General features: G+C 39.5%; 1 protein-coding gene across 9 annotated transcripts in view; it reads right to left on the bottom strand.

The window, feature by feature from the left end:
- PFKFB4 (6-phosphofructo-2-kinase/fructose-2,6-biphosphatase 4) overlaps positions 1–22,179 on the bottom strand; it is a 95,469-nt gene that overhangs the window by 44,483 nt on the left and 28,807 nt on the right. For 2 of the 9 annotated variants that reach the window (XM_048856178.2, XM_048856181.2), the window contains exons 1-2: positions 12,951–13,185; positions 566–682 (exon numbers count right to left, since the gene is read on the bottom strand). In XM_048856178.2, coding sequence (XP_048712135.1) covers positions 566–682; positions 12,951–13,053 — 220 coding nt within the window. In that variant the 5' untranslated portion in view covers positions 13,054–13,185. Of the gene's footprint in view, positions 1–565; positions 683–12,406; positions 12,435–12,950; positions 13,214–21,018; positions 21,262–22,179 lie in introns of those variants that run through there. The other 7 variants (XM_048856180.2, XM_048856184.2, XM_048856183.2 and 4 more) reach the window with 6 other exon arrangements.

Below are 22,179 nucleotides of genomic sequence, written 5' to 3'. Positions count from 1 at the left end.
GTTTAGTCATCTCTAAAGATTCAGAGTCCCTGCCCACTCCACAAATAAACTATTACTTTTTTTTTTTTAACTTTGTGCCTTAATCAGGGCTCTCTAAGTGCTCTACCAACATTACCCAGTAAGCAACAATGAAATAGATACTATTACATCCATTTTATGTAATAAAGATAAAGAGTAGCATAGAGAAGTTCAGGGATTTGCTCAAAGGTCACATAGGAAGGCAATGGTGAAGTTATCAACTGATTCCAGGAGTGCTAATTCAGACCGCATACCTCCAATAAACAAGATCTCTTCTCAGATACCAAAACAAGTTAGTCAACTGTAAGAGTGAATACATGGAAGATAAATGCAGAGAGTTCATTCAGGAATCAGTCTAGAAAAAGGTAAAAACTGATCAGACAAGACAGCTGATATACAGAATGAAATTTAAATGGAATAAAGATAGTAAATATACACTGACTGAAGGACATTGACAAGAGTTTAAGAAGAAACAACAAGGAAATATATTAAAAAAGCTAACAGTCCCAAAAGAAACCTTGTGATGTAAACGAAAGCAGAACAGAACCTTTTGTAGGCACTCCAATCCAGTTTAAGTAGCGTGTCAGTTTCTTGGAGATGTATGTTTTCCCTCTGGCTGGGAGGCCCACCATGACAATCAGTGTAGGACAATTAGTCATACAGACTGAAAGAAAGAAAGAAAAAGAAATGTTTACAATTAACATGATGCCAAGCAAAGGCTCAAGTAACAGCAGGCAATTATGGAGTGTAAGCCCCTAAGGAAGTGGCTGGTCAGACAGGTCTGCACTCAGTGGTTATTCCATTACAGCATTCCACATTCAAAGTTTTCCCTAGCAAATGCAATGCAACACAACTGGACTGTGTTCTAATTTGTGTACAGCTTTAGCAGAGCGAATCAGTGGAAGCAGTGCATCTCTGGACATTTATCAGTGCTATGTGGACAACGAACAATAAACTTACACATCTGCATTCATATTAAAAAACAACAGGCATATATGACTTATGAGGAGAGGCTGAGGGAGCTGGGATTGTTTAGTCTGCAGAAGAGAAGAATGAGGGGGGATTTGATAGCTGCTTTCAACTACCTGAAAGGGGGTTCCAAAGAGGATGGCTCTAGACTGTTCTCAATGGTAGCAGATGACAGAACGAGGAGTAATGGCCTCAAGTTGCAGTGGGGGAGGTTTAGATTGGATATTAGGAAAAACTTTTTCACTATGAGGGTGGTGAAACACTGGAATGCGTTACCTAGGGAGGTGGTAGAATCTCCTTCCTTAGAGGCTTTTAAGGTCAGGCTTGACAAAGCCCTGGCTGGGATGATTTAACTGGGAATTGGTCCTGCTTCGAGCAGGGGGTTGGACTAGATGACCTTCTGGGGTCCCTTCCAACCCTGATATTCTATGATTATATATATATATATATATATATATATATATATATATATATATATATGTTATGATGCCTTCTAGTTCAGTTCTGCACTTACACTGAAAGGACACAGATGTTTCTCTCATTTTTAAAACTTTCAAATTTGTAATGTCTTCTTAACATGCAAGATTTCAGCCCTATTAATCATCCCCTTTTCTGTTTTTCAAGTGGAGATGAAACAAACATGACTGCTGCTGTTTAATACATCATGAAGTTCCCTATCATATCAAAACAGCACTGTCTTGTTCTTTCCAAACACTATTGATGTCACAACAGCTCTAGAAACAGTGCTTGTGTTAACTACTGTTGTCCAGCCAGCAGAGGGTAAGACAATAAAACATCACCACTACAATTCTCAAAATATATGCTTAAAATTAGACAATTTCATGAAATTATACTTTAAAACAAGTTAAATTTGGGGTTTGAAAACCTTGGCAGTATTCCTTTCAAAAGGGCAAGTGTTTGAAATACTTTCAGTGGTAAAACAGTATGGATTCAACTACCTTCCCTGAATCCATCATGGCTACAAATGAAATTTTATAGTACAAGGCTGCCTAAAAAGAAAGAACATATGTAAAGAGTCCAGAGCCTTTTTAACAATAAAAAACAAACACGCTAAAAAAATAGATAGTGTTTTTTTCCAACTTAATTCACAGGTATACGGTAACCCATCAGCCATTAATTTCTTTATAGAAAAAAACAATTTACTTAAAAAAAATATTCATTAGCACACAGATGGAAACAAATATGTTTATTCAGAGAGTAAATCACAGCATTACAATGAAAGGCAAAGGCCACTTGACAGTCCCTTGTGCAGCACTATCTTAATGTGTCTCTAAGTTTCAGCTAAAAGAAGCTGTTTTCTTTTCTTCAAGAACAGGCTTTTATAATTCCTCTGGAACCACCCTTTCTTTCAATTATCTTAACATGTAAAAACAGATTAGCATATGAGTAAAATATTTTAAAAATGGCAAAATTCTCCACTTTTTCCTGAAATGCCACAGGTAAATGCCACACACAAACCTTAACTGTGTAGATTTGTCATTATAATACTGTATCAAGCAAAGCAAACTATTTTTCCAGGAAAATGGATGAATCAGAATAAATCTACAAGGAGTTTAAATTTCTATGTCATTCTAAGACTCCAGAAAGACACGGGTAAAAACTTGTGCAGCTACCAAACCAAGCAGTACTCTGTGTATAGGCTCTGAAGTTCTTGTCAAGCCAGGACCACAATGTCTTCTGATACAGTTCGTGGAATTGAGAAAGAGGAAAAATGTAATTCCAAATAGCAAGGAGGGGGGGATACAGGAAGTTTGTGAAATGGAAAAAGTACAAGTATTTATTCTCGTCAGCTTTTCTCACAAGTTCCCTGAAAATTCCAAGATATGAGACATCATTGCCAGGAAAAATCGAAGTGACCCAAGAATGTCCAAGAGATGTATCATGATTTACATCTTGCAGATTTCATTTGAAATATCCAACTCGAATTTTGAACAGTTATCCAGAGAAAGCACTGGAATACAAGTTGTAGAAACTGACAATAAGCAATTGATTTGTATGCAGCTGATGTGCTGAGAAAGCTCAAAGTGCTGGTTCGCTCAGTATACTCTATATGGGGCCTGTGTAAACCAAAAAGATTTTTTACTTTCTGAACAGAATTTCCAGACTTTAACATGTCATGTATGGCTAACATATATGACTTCAAAATTATTCTTACAATAAATTCTGACATTTGCCTAGGGCGAGCAATCCAAATTCAACCTTCTTCTCACAGCAGTTATCTCACGGAACAATGCCATATTGCAAGTTATGATGGACACCACTTTCCATATTGTTGAACTAGCACAGATTCCTATGGCACATCTACACAAGCACACGCATGCCAAGCTAGGGTGTAAATCAACAGTGCTCCAGCATACTGTGCACTCTCCATGGGAACCCTGCTGAAGCACACTTGAGAACTTCTGGTGCATATTAGCAGGGTACCCAAGGGCAGTTAGTGCACACCATGCTGGAACACTGTACATTTACATCCCAGCTTGCCACACAGCAAGTGCTCATGTAAATATGCCTCTCGTCTTCACATTGCAGACCTACGGACTGTTCAGAACCATGTAGCACTATTACCTCTTCTAAGATAATGTAATTAATTGACAAACATATGAATTGCCATTCTGATTAGACAAATGGCCCACATAACTCAGTGTCCCATCACAGACTAGTGCTAGATGCTGTAGAAGAAGCTGTGCTTAAGACTGAGAATAACTCCCACAAGTATAATTTCATGAGGCTCCCTTTATTAGGAACCTATGTTCCTACTGTTTAACATATTCACGAAATCTGATGCTCTAATCACTATGGGCACAATTCTTTGGATATGCCACCTTTACTATCAGAAAGCCAAGGGAAAAATTTTCCCAATTACAACAGCAGCCCTGATTCCCACTCTCACTAAATACTTCAGTTATAAATGCCCAGTTGGTTGGTGGGATGCCTTCCATCTACAAAGAGATTGTTACCAATAAGTAACAGCTACTACATATGGAGGGGAAGAGGAACAAAGCTAAATTCAGCCTTAGCCTTTAAGGCACTACAATCTCCAGTACTATGTATTTACTTAAATCGACAGTCCTGCAACTAATACCGTAACTAACCTTAGAGGAAATACTATATTACGCTTGAAATATTTCAGTAGTAAGGTAGCTTGAAGACTGATGTGCCCTCAGCAAGCACTAGTCACCTGGAAAGTTTAAACTTATGAAGTTCAGACATTTGAGTTTAGCAGGAACAAATAAAGATTTTTTACTTTTTCTCCCTGCAACAATCGCCTAACCAAAAAAACGGGTACACTGATTTTTCTCATTCATTTCCAGGGGGGAAAAAAGTCACGTTTGGCTAAGACCAAGTATTAAATTTCAGAAAAAATGGGAGAACTTTTTGGGAAGTTTCAAACATATAGAAAAAGGAGATAACGGAGATTTTCACACAATCTTAACTATAGCTTTCTCTCCTGACAAAGAACAACACATGTACAGAAACATTCCTGTATGTGTTCATTTAGTTATCAGCATTGAAAGTGCCAGTGTCCCAAGGGCTGAGGTGATGCAGCTTAAGAAATTCCACCATGCCAATGTAAACTGCTGAAAAATGTAAACCCTTTTAAAAAACATAACTGAAACTTCCCTGTTTTCACATCCCCCGATGAACAATGCCATTTAGTACTGGAAGCTGAGCTTTGTTCCCTTCTCTGTTTCCTGACAACTAGATGAGATCTTCCCCCGTCGGCTTTAATGTCTTTCAATTTAATTAAGAGACAAGAAATAAAAATTTGATCTAATTAGTCTAGATGGCCTGTGCTCTTTAATTATCAGTGCACACAATGAAAAGGAGGGAGGAAAGAGGGATAGGAAAAGGATAACACTGTTGTAAACCCTCAAACTATAAAATTAAGTTTACAACACAAAATGTTTAAAGAGGAAACTGTAACACTACCACTAAAACATAGTGCGAGCGTTACTTTAATACTATGGCAGTGATTAGCAGAATTGTCACCAATGCATTTAGGGTATGCAGGGTCTACAATAATTCTTGCTTCCCAAAGGAAAAAAAAAAATACTTCAAGAGTATTCTTAATAGAAACTGACATTTCAAAAACACTATAATACCTTACTATATTCACTACCATACAGAATGACAAAAGGAATCTGGACTGCTACAATCCAGTACTTGATGACTGTATTGCGTACTTCACTCAGTCTTGTTTTAGAAATATATGTAATGCATGCAAGCAAATAAGATTTTTTTTAACCAAATAGTCACAAGCTTATAAAAGTAACCACACCAAGAAAGTTATTGTGTATTCTCCCCGTCAAATCATTTTCCGATTACCCAGCAACAGGCAGAAATTGTCATATGGCCACAAGTTATAATACAATTGGGAAAAACATATAGTTTGTTATCCCGATGAAAATGTGACTATGTGAAAAAGCATTCTTTGTACCAACCTGGCACTCCATAGCAAATATTTGGTTTTAGATTCCATAAGAATTTTGGAAAAGGAAAAGAAATAGGTTCCCCAGAGTAAAGTTAGGATAGTCTAGTAGCCTTTTAAAAGCAACATTGAGCATAATGGAGTTAAAATTATTCACTTCTGAAGACTGAGGAAAACCAAGTGATGTTTTTATTTCCTCCTACTTGCACTATTTCACAATAGATGTGCACATGCTGCGTCAATGTTTTAAAATCAGACCGGAATATTTAACAAGTGATCTTTTGAAACTTATGTCTTACCTTATTTTTAAGTTTACATACTACCTAAAAATTACGTTTAACTTATGAGTGAAAATGTCTCTCCCATTCCACATACTTAAAACTGATGAATCATTTCTCATTTCTATTTGGTTCTTAAATCAACTTTTATGGTCAGCAGAAGTATTAGGGTATCTATCACCCAAAGCACGTTGAAACAAACAAGAACCTTTCCATTAACTTCAATAGGCTTTCTATTAAGCCCTCCTTAGTCTCTGAAATTAAAGCAGTATTTAGGTCTTAGATAGGAGCACACCATCCTCTCTGACTAGAATACACAACAGAGGGTTGAAAATATTTGGGAGGGGTAAGATGGTTCTATATTTTGTGTCCCATCCTATGTCCTGTCAAATTTAATTATTTTTGTTTCAGCGTTTTGCAAACGCATGTTGATCTTGAAGACAAAGAAGAGCGCAACAGTGACCCTGGCCTGATTCTCCTCCAACAACAGATAACAGCTACATCTCTTAGAAAGTGCTTAGAAAGGCAATTCAAAACTAGGAGTGCCCTACAGGTTGGAAGAGGAGCCGATGTTGCAGCAAATTTTATAAAACTGTACGTACACAAGTTGAAGCAGCATCCATTTATGTTAATTCTGCCAAGCATTTCTAATGTATACTTTGTCTTTGAAGCCATCCAGTTTGAACGATAGAGTTACACTATGCTGCTCCTTCTCCTACTTTGCTCCCTCTCCCTTACCTATAGCAGCTTCCCCACCCCCAATTCTTTCCAGTCATCACAGATACACACCTATGATGCACAGCCTGACAACTTCACTCAGCCCTATCTGACTCTCCGATTGTCACCTTCTCTCCTCCCACCTTTCCCCTCCTGTTTTTCTCCAGAATTCTTGTGTGTACTGTCTACTCTTGCTGCCAAGGCGGATTTCCCCTCCTATTTAGCTTCTGCCCTTTTCATTCCAACAAAAGTATCTTGACTAAGGAGACTAACAAACTAGTGAGGGGATCGAGCACTGCTCTGCCCGTTCTAGATCCATATGCAGTCTTTACACGGATGATGGTGGTCATCCTCCTCTATGCCTCTGGTTCTCCCCTTGCTTTATTGATCTACTTGCTTTACTGTTTTACGCTCCTTATCTGTGGAAGCCTCTCAGGGTTCATTTGTGTGTTCTCTCCCTTTCACATCAAGTTCAATTACCACCTCCATGTGGGTGATTCCTAATTTACCTCTGCTCTCCACCTGGTCTTACATTTCCAACTCTTTGTCAGATATCTATCTCCTGGACATCCCAAACGCACTATATGCAATATGGAGCATCCTTGCTCACAATTCCTCTCCACAGCATCTCTTTTCTGCCAGCATTGACTAATCCAGTACCCTCCTAGGAACAGCCCTGTAATCTTGGTATGATTTTCAACACACCCATTCATATTCCTATTGTTCTCAAATCCTGTTGCTTTTCCCTGTAAGACATCAGGGTCCATCTCATCGTCCCCATCCCCAGTGCTAAACAGCTCATCTAAAGTCACTAGATTTACGGTTTATTACAACAATCTGTAACTCACTAACCATCCCTTTTTGTCTTATGACTACAGGAGTGTTAACGGGCCACTTCACCTTGAATTGTCCCTTAGAGTATGTGCTAACTAACTACTTATGCTAAACTATCTGTTCAATCTTGTATTTAGCTGGGACACTCTCAGTACCTTTCCCAGACCTGAAAAAGAGTTCTGTGTAACTCTAAAGCTTGTCTCTCTCACCAGCAGAAGTTGGTCCAATAAGGGAGATTACCTCACTTACCTTGCCTCATCTATAGCTTGGTCATCTAACATTTTATTCCTGTAACCTTCCCTTCTCTGAGCTATCTGCCTTTCACTACTTTCTTTTCCCTCCTCTAACCTATCCAAAATACTGTTGTAGTCATCTTCTTCTACAGCTGCACACCAGCATCCCCTTCTCCCCATTTAAAGTCCCTTCATGGTATTATACAGATAACTGTATATAAAGGCCCTACAAGCTCTTAAAGTAAGCTCTCCAGGGCAGTGACCATGTCTGTCTTTACGTTTTTGAAACTGACCTACTTTTACAGTGCTATATGAATCTCAAATAAAAAAAAGTTACTCAACTTGTCAAATTCTGTCTTTATGAATAACTGATGTATACAGTTCCAGGAAAAACAGCTCCAGGAAAATCTATTTTTTAATTGAAGGAAATGTGGCCTTTATTTTTTAACTTTGTTCTATAACCTTCCCTCTCCCCACAAAGAAGTATTTAGCTTTAGTCTATTTTACTGTTTTCAGTTAAATCTCAGGCTTAGATTTGATTCTTAGATGCACAGAACTTAAAGCAACCTGACAGCTGAACCTGAAAGTAGCTTTGATCTAGACCAATTATAGACATACCCAGTTGCACCCAAATAACCAATTACAGAATGCTTTCAAGACAGACTACTGTAAAAGTTAAGTGGGGATGTAAATAAAATTGACACTTAGTTGACTTTTAGTGAGTTTTATTCCCTTACTTCAGCTAGTGTCATTTTGAACAATTTATTTTCACTTTACCTTAGTGAAGTCAACACACTTTTTAAAAGCCCTGTATTTTCACACCAAGCTGTCTCAGATAGTATTTTGTTGTGCTTTTTACTAGTCCAAAATTTACAGATTTTTATTCCTGTTGGATTATCATGCTCAAGGCAGAATCTAAAAAGATTAGTGTTTCATGTGTTCTAATTTCTAATTGTCTACTGAGACACCTAATATGGTTTCTTCCAACCCAGATAAGATGACTAAAAGGTAACTTTGCAAAAAGAAAAGGAGTACTTGTGACACCTTAGAGACTAACCAATTTATTTGAGCATAAGCTTTCGTGAGCTACAGCTCACTTCATTGGATGCATACTGTGGAAACTGCAGAAGACATTATATACACAGTGGCCATGAAACTATACCTCCTCCCACCCCACTCTCCTGCTGGTAATAGCTTATCTAAAGTGATCACTTTAACTGCATCCATGGGATCCACTACCTATTATCCAGTCTCAATGTTAAAGAAAGTCCAATTAACCACAGGTATGCCATCGGAAGAGACAAGCTATTTTAGAAATGTATCAGGAAAGAAACAGAAAGACAAGGAAAAGATAAACAGAAAATAATAAAAGTAATTTAAAGGGACATTATCAAGACAAAAGAACTAAATCCTTACCTCTTAACTGCCACTTTAGATTAATTAAATTGAACACACTTTTAAAAAAAGTTTCCTTTCACCATTTATCTTGCTTTCTCTTTTTGCATTCTAAATAGCTTAGCCAATACCACCACACTGTTTGTAACCTTGATGTTAATCACCAGGTTTTGACACCCCTTCTCCGAATCATTTACTAACAAAGCCATGTGCCAACCATGCTGGTGTACCCACAACAGCCTCACTATTTACCCCCTATGCATAATGAGTGTATTCTATAAAAATCTGGGGAGGGATCCCATCCACACACACACAGCAATACATACACTTTGTGAGCACAAAAAGTTGGGAGGAAGGAGGACTGGGCAGTTACACAGATATAGTTATAGCGTCCTGCCTACACCATAAAACACCTGATTTACAGCCTGTTTCTAGGAAAACAAAACCTGTTTCTGTCAAAGATGGTGGGACACGTGTAACACTCAGCATTATGGTTCCTAACGGAGTATCAACAATGTTGCATGGAGACATAGATTACATTTAGACTCAGCTAAATCACTTACTAGTTTCAGGCTCAGTTAAAAAACTGTAATGTAGACCTGGGCTAAAATAAACTAGTTAGTTTAATTTTCTGGTTCTGTGCCCCACCACAGCATTAGCTTGGAGGTTATAACAATTAAAGGAGTGAAAGTTTTCATTGCAAACATACACTTTTTTAAATTAATGTAAACATTTATATGCATAATTAGGATTTATAAATACTTATTTTTAAAAATAAAACCTTAACTTACATCAGTTAAAAAAAGTTAAAATAAAGAATACTGTAACAAATCTATCAAAGGTGAAAAAAGTAGGCCAATCTGGAAAGATGTACATGAGCAGAAGAAAATATTTTAAGAATTCAAATTTATTTCTACATTATTTAATGCTCTGTTGAAAACGCTTCTCCATTTACATAGGCCTTGCCTGTGGAAGAGTTACAGAACTTTACCAAGAAACAGGACAGTCTAATAACAGTTAAAAGTCTAAGCTGGTTACTTGTTATTTATAACCATCAGAAGCCACTTATTTTTGTTTGAGAAGATTCATGCAGATCATCAGTTCACAGATTTCTAATACACATTTCCATTGCGTACATGAAATTTTAGTTTCTTCGGGCCTTCTTTTTAAGAAGCACTTTAACTGTCTAAAAGCTGCCACTCTAACAAATTATCATTTGTTGAAAATAGATATAAGTTTGGCTAAAGTAACTGTGTGAAGTCTTCCACAGTGTTTTTTGCAGTAGCAACTGATATTTAAGTACTTTTGCATTTTTTCCATATTCTATTGCTCTTACACAATTTTTTTTAATTGAGTGATTTATTTCATACTCAAAAATTAGTTTCATAGTCTATCTGATAAATCAATTTTTAGGAGCATTTTTTAATGGATGGATCAAAGTGATACTTTAGATCATGTAAACATGATTGTGGATATTTGCCTTACAAGTCCACAATAACTGCAGTCCATCCACGACTGAATTCAGTACTATTGAAACCACTTGGCCCAATAAGGTTGTCATGACTTAAGCTTGGTAGGGTTTTAATTAAACCGAGATAAAAATTTCTGTGATGAAACCTCTTACAAAATTGACTACAACGTTACAAAACCTGAAACCATAAGTCCTAATGCCCAATAACTCGGTTGTCTAGACCTCAAAAAAAATCTATTAAGTGATGTAACAGATGGCCTAGTTAAACATTTCATTTTAAAAAAAATTAACTAATTTAGAATCATCTAAAAGCACATGTAAAACATGTAGTTAAACTCCTTAGGCCAAATTTAGCTTTGGCCCAATGAAGTGCAACTCCATTAACTTCATAGAATCAGATCTGCTTATACTAGGTCTGAGTTCAGCCCACTGTTTTAAGACATCTTGCAGTTAAAACAAACAAATGAAAAAAACCCTATCAGGTGAAAATGTATACATTTTTTATTGAACAGATCCGTTTTTGATGCAAATACCCCACGCAGCCTTAACTACAGCTTTGTAAAAAGAGATGCATCCTGTGCTGAGCTAGAAATGATTTATGATATGGCAATACAAAGAGTAAGTTAAACAGAAAGAAAAGGAGTACTTGTGGCACCTTAGAGACTAACCAACTTATTTGAGCATAAGCTTTCGTGAGCTACAGCTCACTTCATCGGATGCTGCATCCGATGAAGTGAGCTGTAGCTCACGAAAGCTTATGCTCAAATAAATTGGTTAGTCTCTAAGGTGCCACAAGTACTCCTTTTCTTTTTGCGAATACAGACTAACACGGCTGTTACTCTGAAACCTGTCATTAAACAGAAAGGAACTAGAAGAGAAACCAAAAAGATTTACTGCAGTCCAGCAGAAAGTGGAAGGTTTCACATGAGAGGAAGGTCCTTTTACCATTTATGTTCCTGTCTCAGGGTTATTGAGATCCACTAGTCACTATAAGAAAATTAATTTTCTTAACACCTTAACTTTACTTGGTTAATATGAAGTAAAAGAGACCAACACCACTAAAGTGCCTTTTCAGCCAGCATTCATTTACAGTATTTTTGGGACAGACACCTCAGAGGGTTTTTTGTATGTTTTAAATACAAACTATTTAGATCTGGCCTATATTATTAAAACTACCACATTGTAACATGGTAGTACCGTGTATGGTTCAATCTTGCAAGTGTAGATGGAACCAAACCAAATTTTAATTGAGTTACCAAGTCATGCTACAGAAGACATGTGAAGTTCAAATTTACAGCAAGGTTCTGGAATGCAGTTTGGTCACATCTACACAAGATCAACAGTTGACAAGGACTATCATGTTGTAACCAAGTCCCAAAACTCACTAGTTTTTCTAGTATAGATGGGACCTTAATGCAAGCTGGAGAATTCCAAAGCCAACCAAATGTTCTTAAAATGTAAAAGGTGCGAGACACCTCTGTCATTCAGATTTAATTACTGATTCTATAAGCACTAGCATAGCAAAAAGTGCAAAGTATAGGAGGCTATAAGCAACTCAGAGAGGGCTTTACTCAAAGGGAAAGTTGTATTTCCCTTCAGACTCCAGATTTCTACCTCAAGCACCACAACTTCACCTCAAGGAAATATCCATACCACAAAACAGAGAGAACTTCCAGATGAATCACCTTATGCTTCCTAAAAGAAGAAAAATTACAGGAATCAGAGATTTTTCTCCATTTCTCAACATGCTAAGTGTAGCTTACAATAAGAAACTTGACCATGCCACGCTGCCCCTCACCATTAAAATTATACACACACCCAGAGCTCTTGCAATATCTCTCAGTCCATACATCTTAACTCCTGCTCTGCCTCCACTGCCAAATCCCTTGCCCAACACAACTCCTGTGTTGTCAACCTTCCCCAAGCACCTAACCCACGCTAGCCCTGTGCCCCAAATATTCACCCCAACAATTCATGCACTCCTCCCCCAATCTCATCTTCAGGGCAGGTCTTGTTCTGCCACCCAATTCCACCACCTCACCTCTTCTACGCATCTTCCCCATCCAATTTCTTCACCAAGTCCTTTGCATCTCCCATGGCCCACCAATCCCATCTCCATCTATTACCACCTCACCTGCACTGCCCCAACTCCAGATTTGCTCAAGATACTGTTGTCCCCTCCCCCCGATTTGTCCCCTAAAATGACCTCCTCCACTGTCTCCTATGTCTTGAGTCACATCTTGCACAGTCTCCCTCTATTTTTCCCCAAAAAACATGCACTTCTCCCCCCAGATCTCTCAGTCCCTGTTACCCTAAATCCTGTACTGCTAGATATTATATTTTACACACTCACACCCCCCTTAGGTAAGTGGTTCCCTTTCCTGCCTTTCTGCTGCATTCAACCTGCACTATCTCCCCCCGACTCTATCCTGCTCGCCCAATCCCCTATGCATCTGCTAAACCCGTGACCCCTTTGTGTCTCCTGCTCAGCTCCCCCAACCCCCTTTCTTTCTCCTGTTCCTAATGATAATGCAGCTCGCCAACTTCCCCTTGCAGATCCTGCCCCCCCCCCCCCGAGTGCTCACCCCCGCGCTGGGCGCTGTGCTTGGCCGGGAGCCCGTTGTTGTAGGGCTCCCAGATCTTCTGCAGCGGGTTCTGCGTGAGCTCCCGGGCCGGCGACGCCGCCATCCTCGCAGGGGGCCCCGATCCGCCAGCAGTGGTAACGGCGCTTGCCGGGGAAAAGCCGGGCGCTCTGCAGCGGCAGCGGGCGGGGTATAGCTGCAGCTCCGCCTCCTCGGCCCACCGAGGCCCGGAACAAGGAGCCGGGTAGGGACTGAGCAGACGCGCCCCCAGCGCTGGACTCGAACAGTGCGGGGGAGGCGAGGGGGCACCGAACCACCACACGCCGCCCCGGAGCCTTGCACCAGGAAGGGGCGGCTAGCTCCGAAACCCCCACGAGCCAGGGCTACCCACCAACGCACACGAGGCGGAGGGGCGGGGAGGGGGGCTAGAAGCACCCTACTGCCCTTCAGTTCGCATGTGTCGGGGAGAGAGGGGAGGCCGAGAGGAACTAGAGTTCTTTGTTGCGGCACTTACAATGGTTCCAAGTGAGCAGCGAATATTTTGAGGCCAAAATTCAAACCCTCCCAAAAATTATCTTTAATGCATCATTGGGTCAAATGAACAAACAAACCAACCCTGTTGCTCAATCTACAGAAACGTCAATATCTTTTACAATCCTTTTCCTATGGGTGTGCTAAAAATCACTTATTTTAGTTAACCACCCAAATAAATAAATACTTTAAAAAAAAAAAAGACAGACTGTACAGGGATCTCTAATTTTACTTCAGGTCTACAGGCTGACAGTGTCTACACTACATTCAAGTAGTCAACTCAGTGCAGTTTTCCATAATATAAGGAAGCCTTGAGAAATTGTTGGAGCTTAAATTGTACAACACCTAAACTGTTGGCTGAATTTGATCAGACAGGATCCCCTATTATGCTATATAAATTTGACCAGAGAGTGTCTATATACATTTCTGCAGTTTGCAGGGGAAACTCTCTGCAAAGGTTTCCAAGGCAGGTACTCCACACTTTCTGAATAATCAAGCTTCTTAAACGTGTCCCAAACTGGACATCCAAAAACGGAAGCACTGCAAATCTCTAGTCCCATTTAAAAAAAAAAAAAATCTGTTTTTTATAACTTGGGTAAGGGAGGAGCAAGCACTTATTCCAGGGCTAGTCAAGAGCTAATTCTCCACCACACTTTTTTACATTGATTACTCTGGTGAGGATACAAGTCTGTTAGCCTTTCGTGCTTGCGCCTATTCTGGAAAATGAGCAGGGTTTGAACCTCTATTCCAAAACATGCCTTCTCTGCAATGAGCTACCTCTGCACTGTAAATGACCTTTACTGATGGCATAAAGAGGGACAAGTCTTATTTGATCCCTGATGCACAGGGAGATGCCAACCACACTCAGCTCAGTTCTGGAGCACAGTTTGGCCTGTCTATATCAACTGCCAAAGATTGTTTGGCCATAGTTATATCAGATATGGCTCCCCCTTAAAAAGAGTCAACACGCTTATTTTCGAGGATCTCCACAGCTTCTTTTCAAACCTCGCAAAAACGGATTCAACATGACCCCTTTAGCACCTGGGATTTATTCTAAGATAAAATGGCTAATTTAAAAAAATATTTGCATACACGTTTCCGTTTGCTTCTGAGGGGGTAATAGATTTCAATTACACTACATATGAAATTTGATTCTAGGCAGGAGGCTTTTGTTACAATTTAATGCTCCTTATTACTCCATTATCACAGCCTCATGTTGTCCTGAGGCTGACCTGGGCTGAAGAGGCAATAAATGTAATACATTTTTATGTAGCATCTTTCATCAAAACCTCCCTCTCCCTCACACAAACCACTCAAAGGAAAAGAAGGCTTGAACACTGAAGCATAGGTGCTGGAACAGGGAGTGCTGTTGCAACCCCCGGCTTGAAGTGGTTTCCATTATATACAGCATTTACAGTTTGGTTCAATGGCTCTCAGCACCCCCACTGTACAAATTGTTCCAGCACCCTTGCACTAAAGGGATAAAGATATAAAAAACAAAATTACTTTCTGTACCCTAAGTAATATGGTAATTTGTAGTTACATTTGGCAGTCTGTACTCAATTAAAAAATAAGATTGCATTCTATTGCAGCCATTAACAATACACAAAATGTTATACACAAACACAGGGAGGTGTTCTCATTTTCTGCAAATGGACTTGTAAGTAGGTGCAATCAAACTCTTTTAAACTGTACATGAAGCTCTGTACCTCAGAATATTCTTTAAAACCATATTAAAAATAATGCACATCTGCAGTATACAATACTAAAACAAAAAGAAAAGGAGTACTTGTGGCACCTTAGAGACTAACCAATTTATTTGAGCATGAGCTTTCGTGAGCTACAGCTCACTTCATCAGATGATCACATCTGATGAAGTGAGCTGTAGCTCACGAAAGCTCATGCTCAAATAAATTGGTTAGTCTCTAAGGTGCCACAAGTACTCCTTTTCTTTTTGCGAATACAGACTAACACAGCTGTTCCTCTGAATACTAAAACAGTAATGAAGTTATTTCTTATCCATATTTCTTCAAATATGTGAATATCATCTTCTGCACTAAAGGCTAAAACCATGCCAAGAAGTTAGTCTTTAAACAGGACATTACACACTTAAGTTTTAATACACCTTGTTTTCATAAAACGTTACATTTTGGGTAAAATTTAAGGTCACACTACTGAGCACAAAATCAAGTGAATACAGTTGTGTTCAAACAAACATCTATCAAGGTTCTTATTCTGGTGCTAATCACCCTAGTACCCAAGCATCTTCAGCATTTGAAACTTAAATATTTCAAACAAACAGATTCACTGTCAGGTCCTAAACTGAATATAAACAAAAGTTAAGCTAATTTCATTGTCCAAACTGAGAAAAATTCTACAAAGTAAATAAGACACATTCAAAATTCTTTCACTTTATAATAATGCATTTTATTGAATGTAGATTAAGTATTCGTTAAATCATTTTAACCTTTTCAGTTTCCAGTAAGTGTTCAAATGTTATGGAGACTGACTTAAAAATTATGAGATTTAAAAATAAAAATAAATGGTGAGCCCTTTTTATTTGCCTTATGGGTTTTGAGCCTTTAGGGATTGTATTTTCAAGCTTTTTTTCATAACCACAAGGGCTGTGGAAACTTACTTTTTTAAATGAAAGCTGAGATTCACACAACCACAAAACTGGGGCTGTATGAAAAACACTGTATATCACAAGACCCATAATACAACTGCAAGAGTTGGCAAAGCTGCGTATTTCTTTTCTCTTTCCTTAGCAATTCCATTTGCTTGGTTTCGCTCTCCCTTTCATCTCATTTCCCCCTCCTCTCCTTTACTGCTCAGTGTTTCCCTTCAGGTCCATCGCATTCAGTATCATTCCCTCCCTGCAATTTTCTTTAACACTTGTCCTTGGTCTTGTCTATCCAGGAGACTTGATAGCAATGGGAGACTGAATTAAAATATGTCATGAGAGTCAAGAAACTTAAAGCTGAGCAAGTGAGAGAAAAAGGAATTTTTAGACTGCTCAAAACTCTTAATTTATTTGTTAATATCCATTTAATTCCAGTGAGTAATCAACATTTTGGAAAAAATATACATCTTTGTGAAAGTTTCAGCGCCTCACCCCTTCAACTGAGGTGCAAAATCTCACAATACACATCCTCCAAAACTGACAAATAGCCCTCCAGTAAAGCCAAGCATGTCCGGATTTGACATTCCTGATATCTCCAAGACTAACATAAGCAGAAATAATATTTTTACTTACAAATAAAAACCACACCCACTTTTCAGGCCTTCTTGACACTTAAAAGTATGAAATAGCAAAAAGTCATTTTCTCCTCAGTCCTTTGCTATTCATCTCTGAAAACTGACTATGGAAAAGTAACACCTTCCCCTCAGCAGATTTGCTCCATGCATGCATCCAGAGACACAGCTTGTTTTAGTGACAAAGGGCCAGATTTACAAAGGTATATTTAGGTGACTAAAGATGCACGTAGGTGAGTGTACTTTTGAAAACCCCAGCAGGCATCTATCAGAATCTTTAATCTCCCACCTTTGTAAATGTGGCCCGAAAGCTAAATTTCACATTTTTTGCTTGTTATGCTGAGCCGATACTGTTAAGAAAGTGAGCTAGAATGTATTCCTTTTTGCACATTAGCAGATTCATTGATTAAATCCGTGCAATTATGCCTATGAGTATGTATGGGGTGGAGGGGACGCTCAGGCTAAGGGACTTTTTAATGGTGGTGTAGACATTCAGGCTCAAATTGGAGCCCAGGCTCTAGGACTCTGTGAAGCAGGAGGGTCACAGCCCGAACATCTACACAGAAATTAAACAGCCCCACAGCCAGCATTGGCCAGCCACAGATGTCTTATTGCAGTATAGATATACCCCATGTGAACCTAATGAAGGTAACAGGTTTGCACAGGTGTTATCAAGGTCATAATTAGAAGACAATAAGATGTCACTGGGGACCTAATTTGGCCTGCAGAACCTTGATTACTGTTGATAACCAACAAAATGTAAAGAGAAAAAAAGTACTTGTGGCACCTTAGAGACTAACAAATTTATTTGAGCATAAGCTTTCGTGAGCTACAGCTCACTTCATCGGATGCATGCAGTGGAAAACACAGTGGGCAGATTTTATATACACAGATTTCAGAGTACACCAAGAACATGAAACAATGGGTGTTACCATACACACTGTAACGAGAGTGATGAGATAAGGTGAGCTATTACCAGCGGGGGCGGGGGGACCTTTTGTAGTGATAATCAAGGTGGGCCATTTCCAGCAGTTGTCAAGATCGTGTGAGGAACAGTAGGGAAGCGAAACAAACACGGAGAAATAGTTTTACTTTGTGTAATGACACATCCACTCCCAGTCTTTAGTCAAGCCTAATTTAATGGTGTCCAGTTTGCAAATTAATTCCAATTCAGCAGTCTCTTGTTGGAGTCTGTATTTGAAGTTTTTTTGTTGAAGAATTGCGACTTTTAGGTCTACAATCGAGTGACCATCTCACTTCTTCACATCTAAATAGGATTTTAAAATAAAGGCTTTGAAACAACTGGAAGTGATAGATTAATATTTCCTTGAGGCACACAAATTCAAGCCTTCCAGCACAATACAACAAATGATTAACACATCTCAAAAAACTGAAGATGGAACACCTTTCTCCAACAGCATACGAAAGATGACTACACACTCCTAATCCTGTGGGGCCTGGGTGGAACCCTACTGAAGTCAATGGGTCTCTGGTTCAGGCTCACGAGTCCTCCCTAGTGGTGCCAGCTGCAAGAATGTGGCTCAAGTTGGGTGCATTGAAAAGGCACAATTATTTTAAACAACCAGCACACCCTGTTTTTAGCTCAGCCTATTTCATGGAGAATCTGAGCTAGAAAGAGTCAAGAAGCCGGGAAAGAGGATGACAGCTGGGGGAAAGGGATGAGACACCATAATCAATAGTCTAAAGGGCAACAAAAATCTGTATCAATTTACTTTAAAATAAAGAGTTACAATAATACCTCGCTTTTATATAATGCTTTTCACCAGTAGATCTCAAGTTATTTCAGTACTACTTCTTCCCTCCTCCTTCATGAACAGCCAGCTATTTTACCAAAAGAACCAATAAGAGAAGATCCTTTCAAATCTGCGGGGGGAGGCTTTTTGTTGTGTGCTTCTTTGTTGTTCTCTCGGGACAAAGAGAGGGACCAGGCAGGAAAAAAAAAAACCCTCTCCTAAAACCATACCTGAAATAAGCCTCTAAGATTACAAATTGTAAGTATAGCAAGAGAATGCGTTAGTTTATCTTTTGTTTTAGCTTGTGAATTTTCCCTGTGATAAGAGGGAGGTTTATCCCTGGTTTTTGTAACTTTGAAGTTTTGCCTAGAAGGGAATCCTCTGTGTTTTAAATCTTATTACCCTGTAAAATTACCTTCCATCCTGATTTTACAGAGGTGCTTCTTTTACCTTGTTTTTTCTTTATAATAAAGTTCTGTTTTTTAAGAATCTGATTGGTTTTTAGTAAACTAAAAGCCCAAGGGTCTGGTCTGTGCTCACCTTGTTTACCTATCTGGTTGGTAGATTATTCTCAAGCCTCCCCAGGAAAGGGGGTGAAGGGACTTGGGGGAATATTTTGGGGAAACAGGAACTCCAAGTGGTCCTTTTCCTGAATCTTTGTCTAACTCACTTGGTGGTGGCAGCAGTACTAATCCAAGGACAGGAAAGGATTTGTGCCTTGGGGAAGTTTTAATCTAAGCTGGCAGAAATAAATTTAGGGGATCTTTCATGCGGGTCCCCACATCTGTACCCCAGAGTTCAGAGTGGGGAGGGAAGCCTGACACCCCTCATACCCAGACCCTCCTGCTGAGTCCCACCCCCTGCACCCAGACCCCCCCCAATGAGCCCCACTCCCCCTGCACAACCCCAACAAGCCACCCACACCCGGATTCCCACCCCAAACCCCAGCCAGCTGCACCTGGATCCCAACCCCACTGAGTCCCCCACACCCAGCCCCCCTCACTGAGCTCTATCTCCTCCACACTCAGACCCCACCTGCTGAGCCCCAACCACTTTCACGTGGAACCTCCCCTGCAGAGTCCCATTACCATTGCACCAGAACCCCCACAACAAGCCCCTGTGCATCCAGATCCCTCCAGCACCCAGATTCCCCCAGAACCGCCCCACTCCCAGATTGCCCCACACAGAACCCTCTCAACCCACACTGGATTCCCACCCACACTAAGCCCCTCCACACTTGGATCCTGCCTTGCTGAGCCTGTCTGCCCACATTTGGTGCACCTGGCATACAGGGGCAGGGCTCTGTGGTGTTTCTGGGGCAGGCCCAGTCCTTGAGCTGCGTCAGCCTCACCACTGAGTGCATGTCCCACATACACTCATACTGTATTTTCCACAGTATGCATCCAATGAAGTGAGCTGTGGCTCACGAAAGCTTATGCTCAAATAAATTGGTTAGTTCTTCTGTATTTTCCACAGTATGCATCCAATGAAGTGAGCTGTAGCTCACGAAAGCTTATGCTCAAATAAATTGGTTAGTCTCTAAGGTGCCAAAAGTATAGTACAGTTTAGCATTCCATTCGTTTTCTCAGAAGTATCAGCATCAGCTGCTGTGGCCATTGTCACATGCATGACACAAGTCAAAAGGAACTAACCGTCTTATCCAGTACAGCAACTTCTAAGTCCCTGAAAATCCATCTCCCAAAAGAAGAGGGTAGCTACTAAAATTAAACATTTATACATCAGCACGTCTAGATAACTTGTACCCAAGAGTTTCAAAAGACCTGGCTGAGGAACTCACTGAATTGTTAATGTTGGTTTTCAGTAAGTCTTGGACCATGGCAAAATTCCAGGAGACTACAAAAAAAGGTAATGTTGTGCCAATATTTAAAAGGGTAAACAGGATGACAGAGGTAATTATAGGCCTGTCAATCTGACATTGTTCCACTGCCTTTCCTGGGATCAGCTGATATGGGACTCGATCATTAAAGAATTAAGGAGGACAATATAATTAATGCAAGTCAATATGGGTGTATGGAAAATAGACCCAGCCTATAGATCTATTTTTGATTATATTACAGCTTTGGTCAATAAAAGTAATAGTGTTGATATTGCCTTCTGTAAGGTGTTTGACTTGGTATCACACATTTTGATAAAAAACAGAATTATATAAAATTAAAATGGCACACATTAAATGGATTAAGAACTGGCTAACTGACAGACCTCAAAAGGTAAGAGTAAACATAATCCTCAAGCCGGGTGTGTTTTTTGTGGGGCCTTGCAAGGATCAGTTGTTGGCCCTATGCTATTTAACATTTTTTATTAATGACCTAGAGGAAAACATAAAATCATCACTGACAAAGATTACAGATGATACAAAAATTGGGGGACTGGTACATAATGAAGAGGATAGGTCACTGATACAGTGCGATCTGGATCCCTTGGTAAGCTGGGCACCAGCAAACAATAAGCATTTTAATATGGCCAAATGGAAAGTCATACAACTAGAAACAAAGAATGTTGGCCATACTTACAGAATGGGGGACTCTATCCTGGGAAGCAGCGACCGAAAAAGATTTGGGGGTCGTGGTGGGAACTCAGATGAACAGGAGCTCCCAGTGCAATGCTGTGGCCGAAAGGGCGAATGCGATCCTTGCATGTATAAACAAGGGAATCTTGAGTAGAAGTAGGGGTTATTTCACCTCTGTATTTGGCACTGCTGTGACTGTTGCTGGAATACTGTATCCAGTTCTGGTGTGCATAATCCAAAGATGTTGCTGGAGGGTTAGGAGAAGAGCCACAACAATGATTAAATGATTACAAAACATGCCTTATAGTGACAGGCTCAAAGAGCTCAATCTATTTAGCTTAACAAGGAGAAGGTTAAGGGGTGAATTGATCATAGTCTACAAGTATCTACATGGGTAACAAAAAATTGATAATAGAGGGCCTTCAGTCTAGCAGCGAAAGGTATAACATGATCCAATGTTTGTAAGATTAAATTAGACAATTTTAGACTGGAAATAAGGCTTTAATTTTTAACAGTCAGGGTAATTAACCACTGGAACAATTTACCAAGGGTTGTGGTGGAGTTTCCATCACTGGCATTTTTTAAACCAAAATTATTATTGTTTTTTTTTTAAAAAATATATGCTGTAGGAATTATTTTTGGAGACATTAAATGCTCTGTGTTATACAGGAAATTAGACTAAATGATCACAATTGTCCCTTCTGGCCTCAGAGTCTATGAATCTGAAATTTTAGCCCTACTGAGGAGTAACAACAACATTCCCTGGATACCTGATTTATTCATGTATTACGTATGCATGCAGCATGCACATAATCCAGGCACATACTCACATCATTACCTCCATTCTGCTGAGCAGCTCCATATTTGTGAGTTTACAGTACTGGGCATTGAAAGGTACAAGAATCCAGATCCTTGGCAAGGAAGATTCTTGTACATATCAATACTGAAGGAGAGAGTGATGGTGCATGTACATGCCTACAGATCTAAAGAACCTCCTGACACAACCACAAGTTACACAAAATTTCTATTAAAAGTTCCACTTTACAAAATAAAAATGGAAGCATGGTATTTCTATCTTCACAGTAACTCAAAGCATTATATATTCATTTTCCTCTTACCTCCACTCCTGTGTATTTTATCTTCCACTTCTCAGTTTGAATGCACA

This window comes from Caretta caretta, chromosome 7, assembly GCF_965140235.1.
Source record: "Caretta caretta isolate rCarCar2 chromosome 7, rCarCar1.hap1, whole genome shotgun sequence".
NCBI lineage: Eukaryota > Metazoa > Chordata > Testudines > Cheloniidae > Caretta > Caretta caretta.
This window is presented reverse-complemented; position numbering and strand designations above follow the sequence as displayed.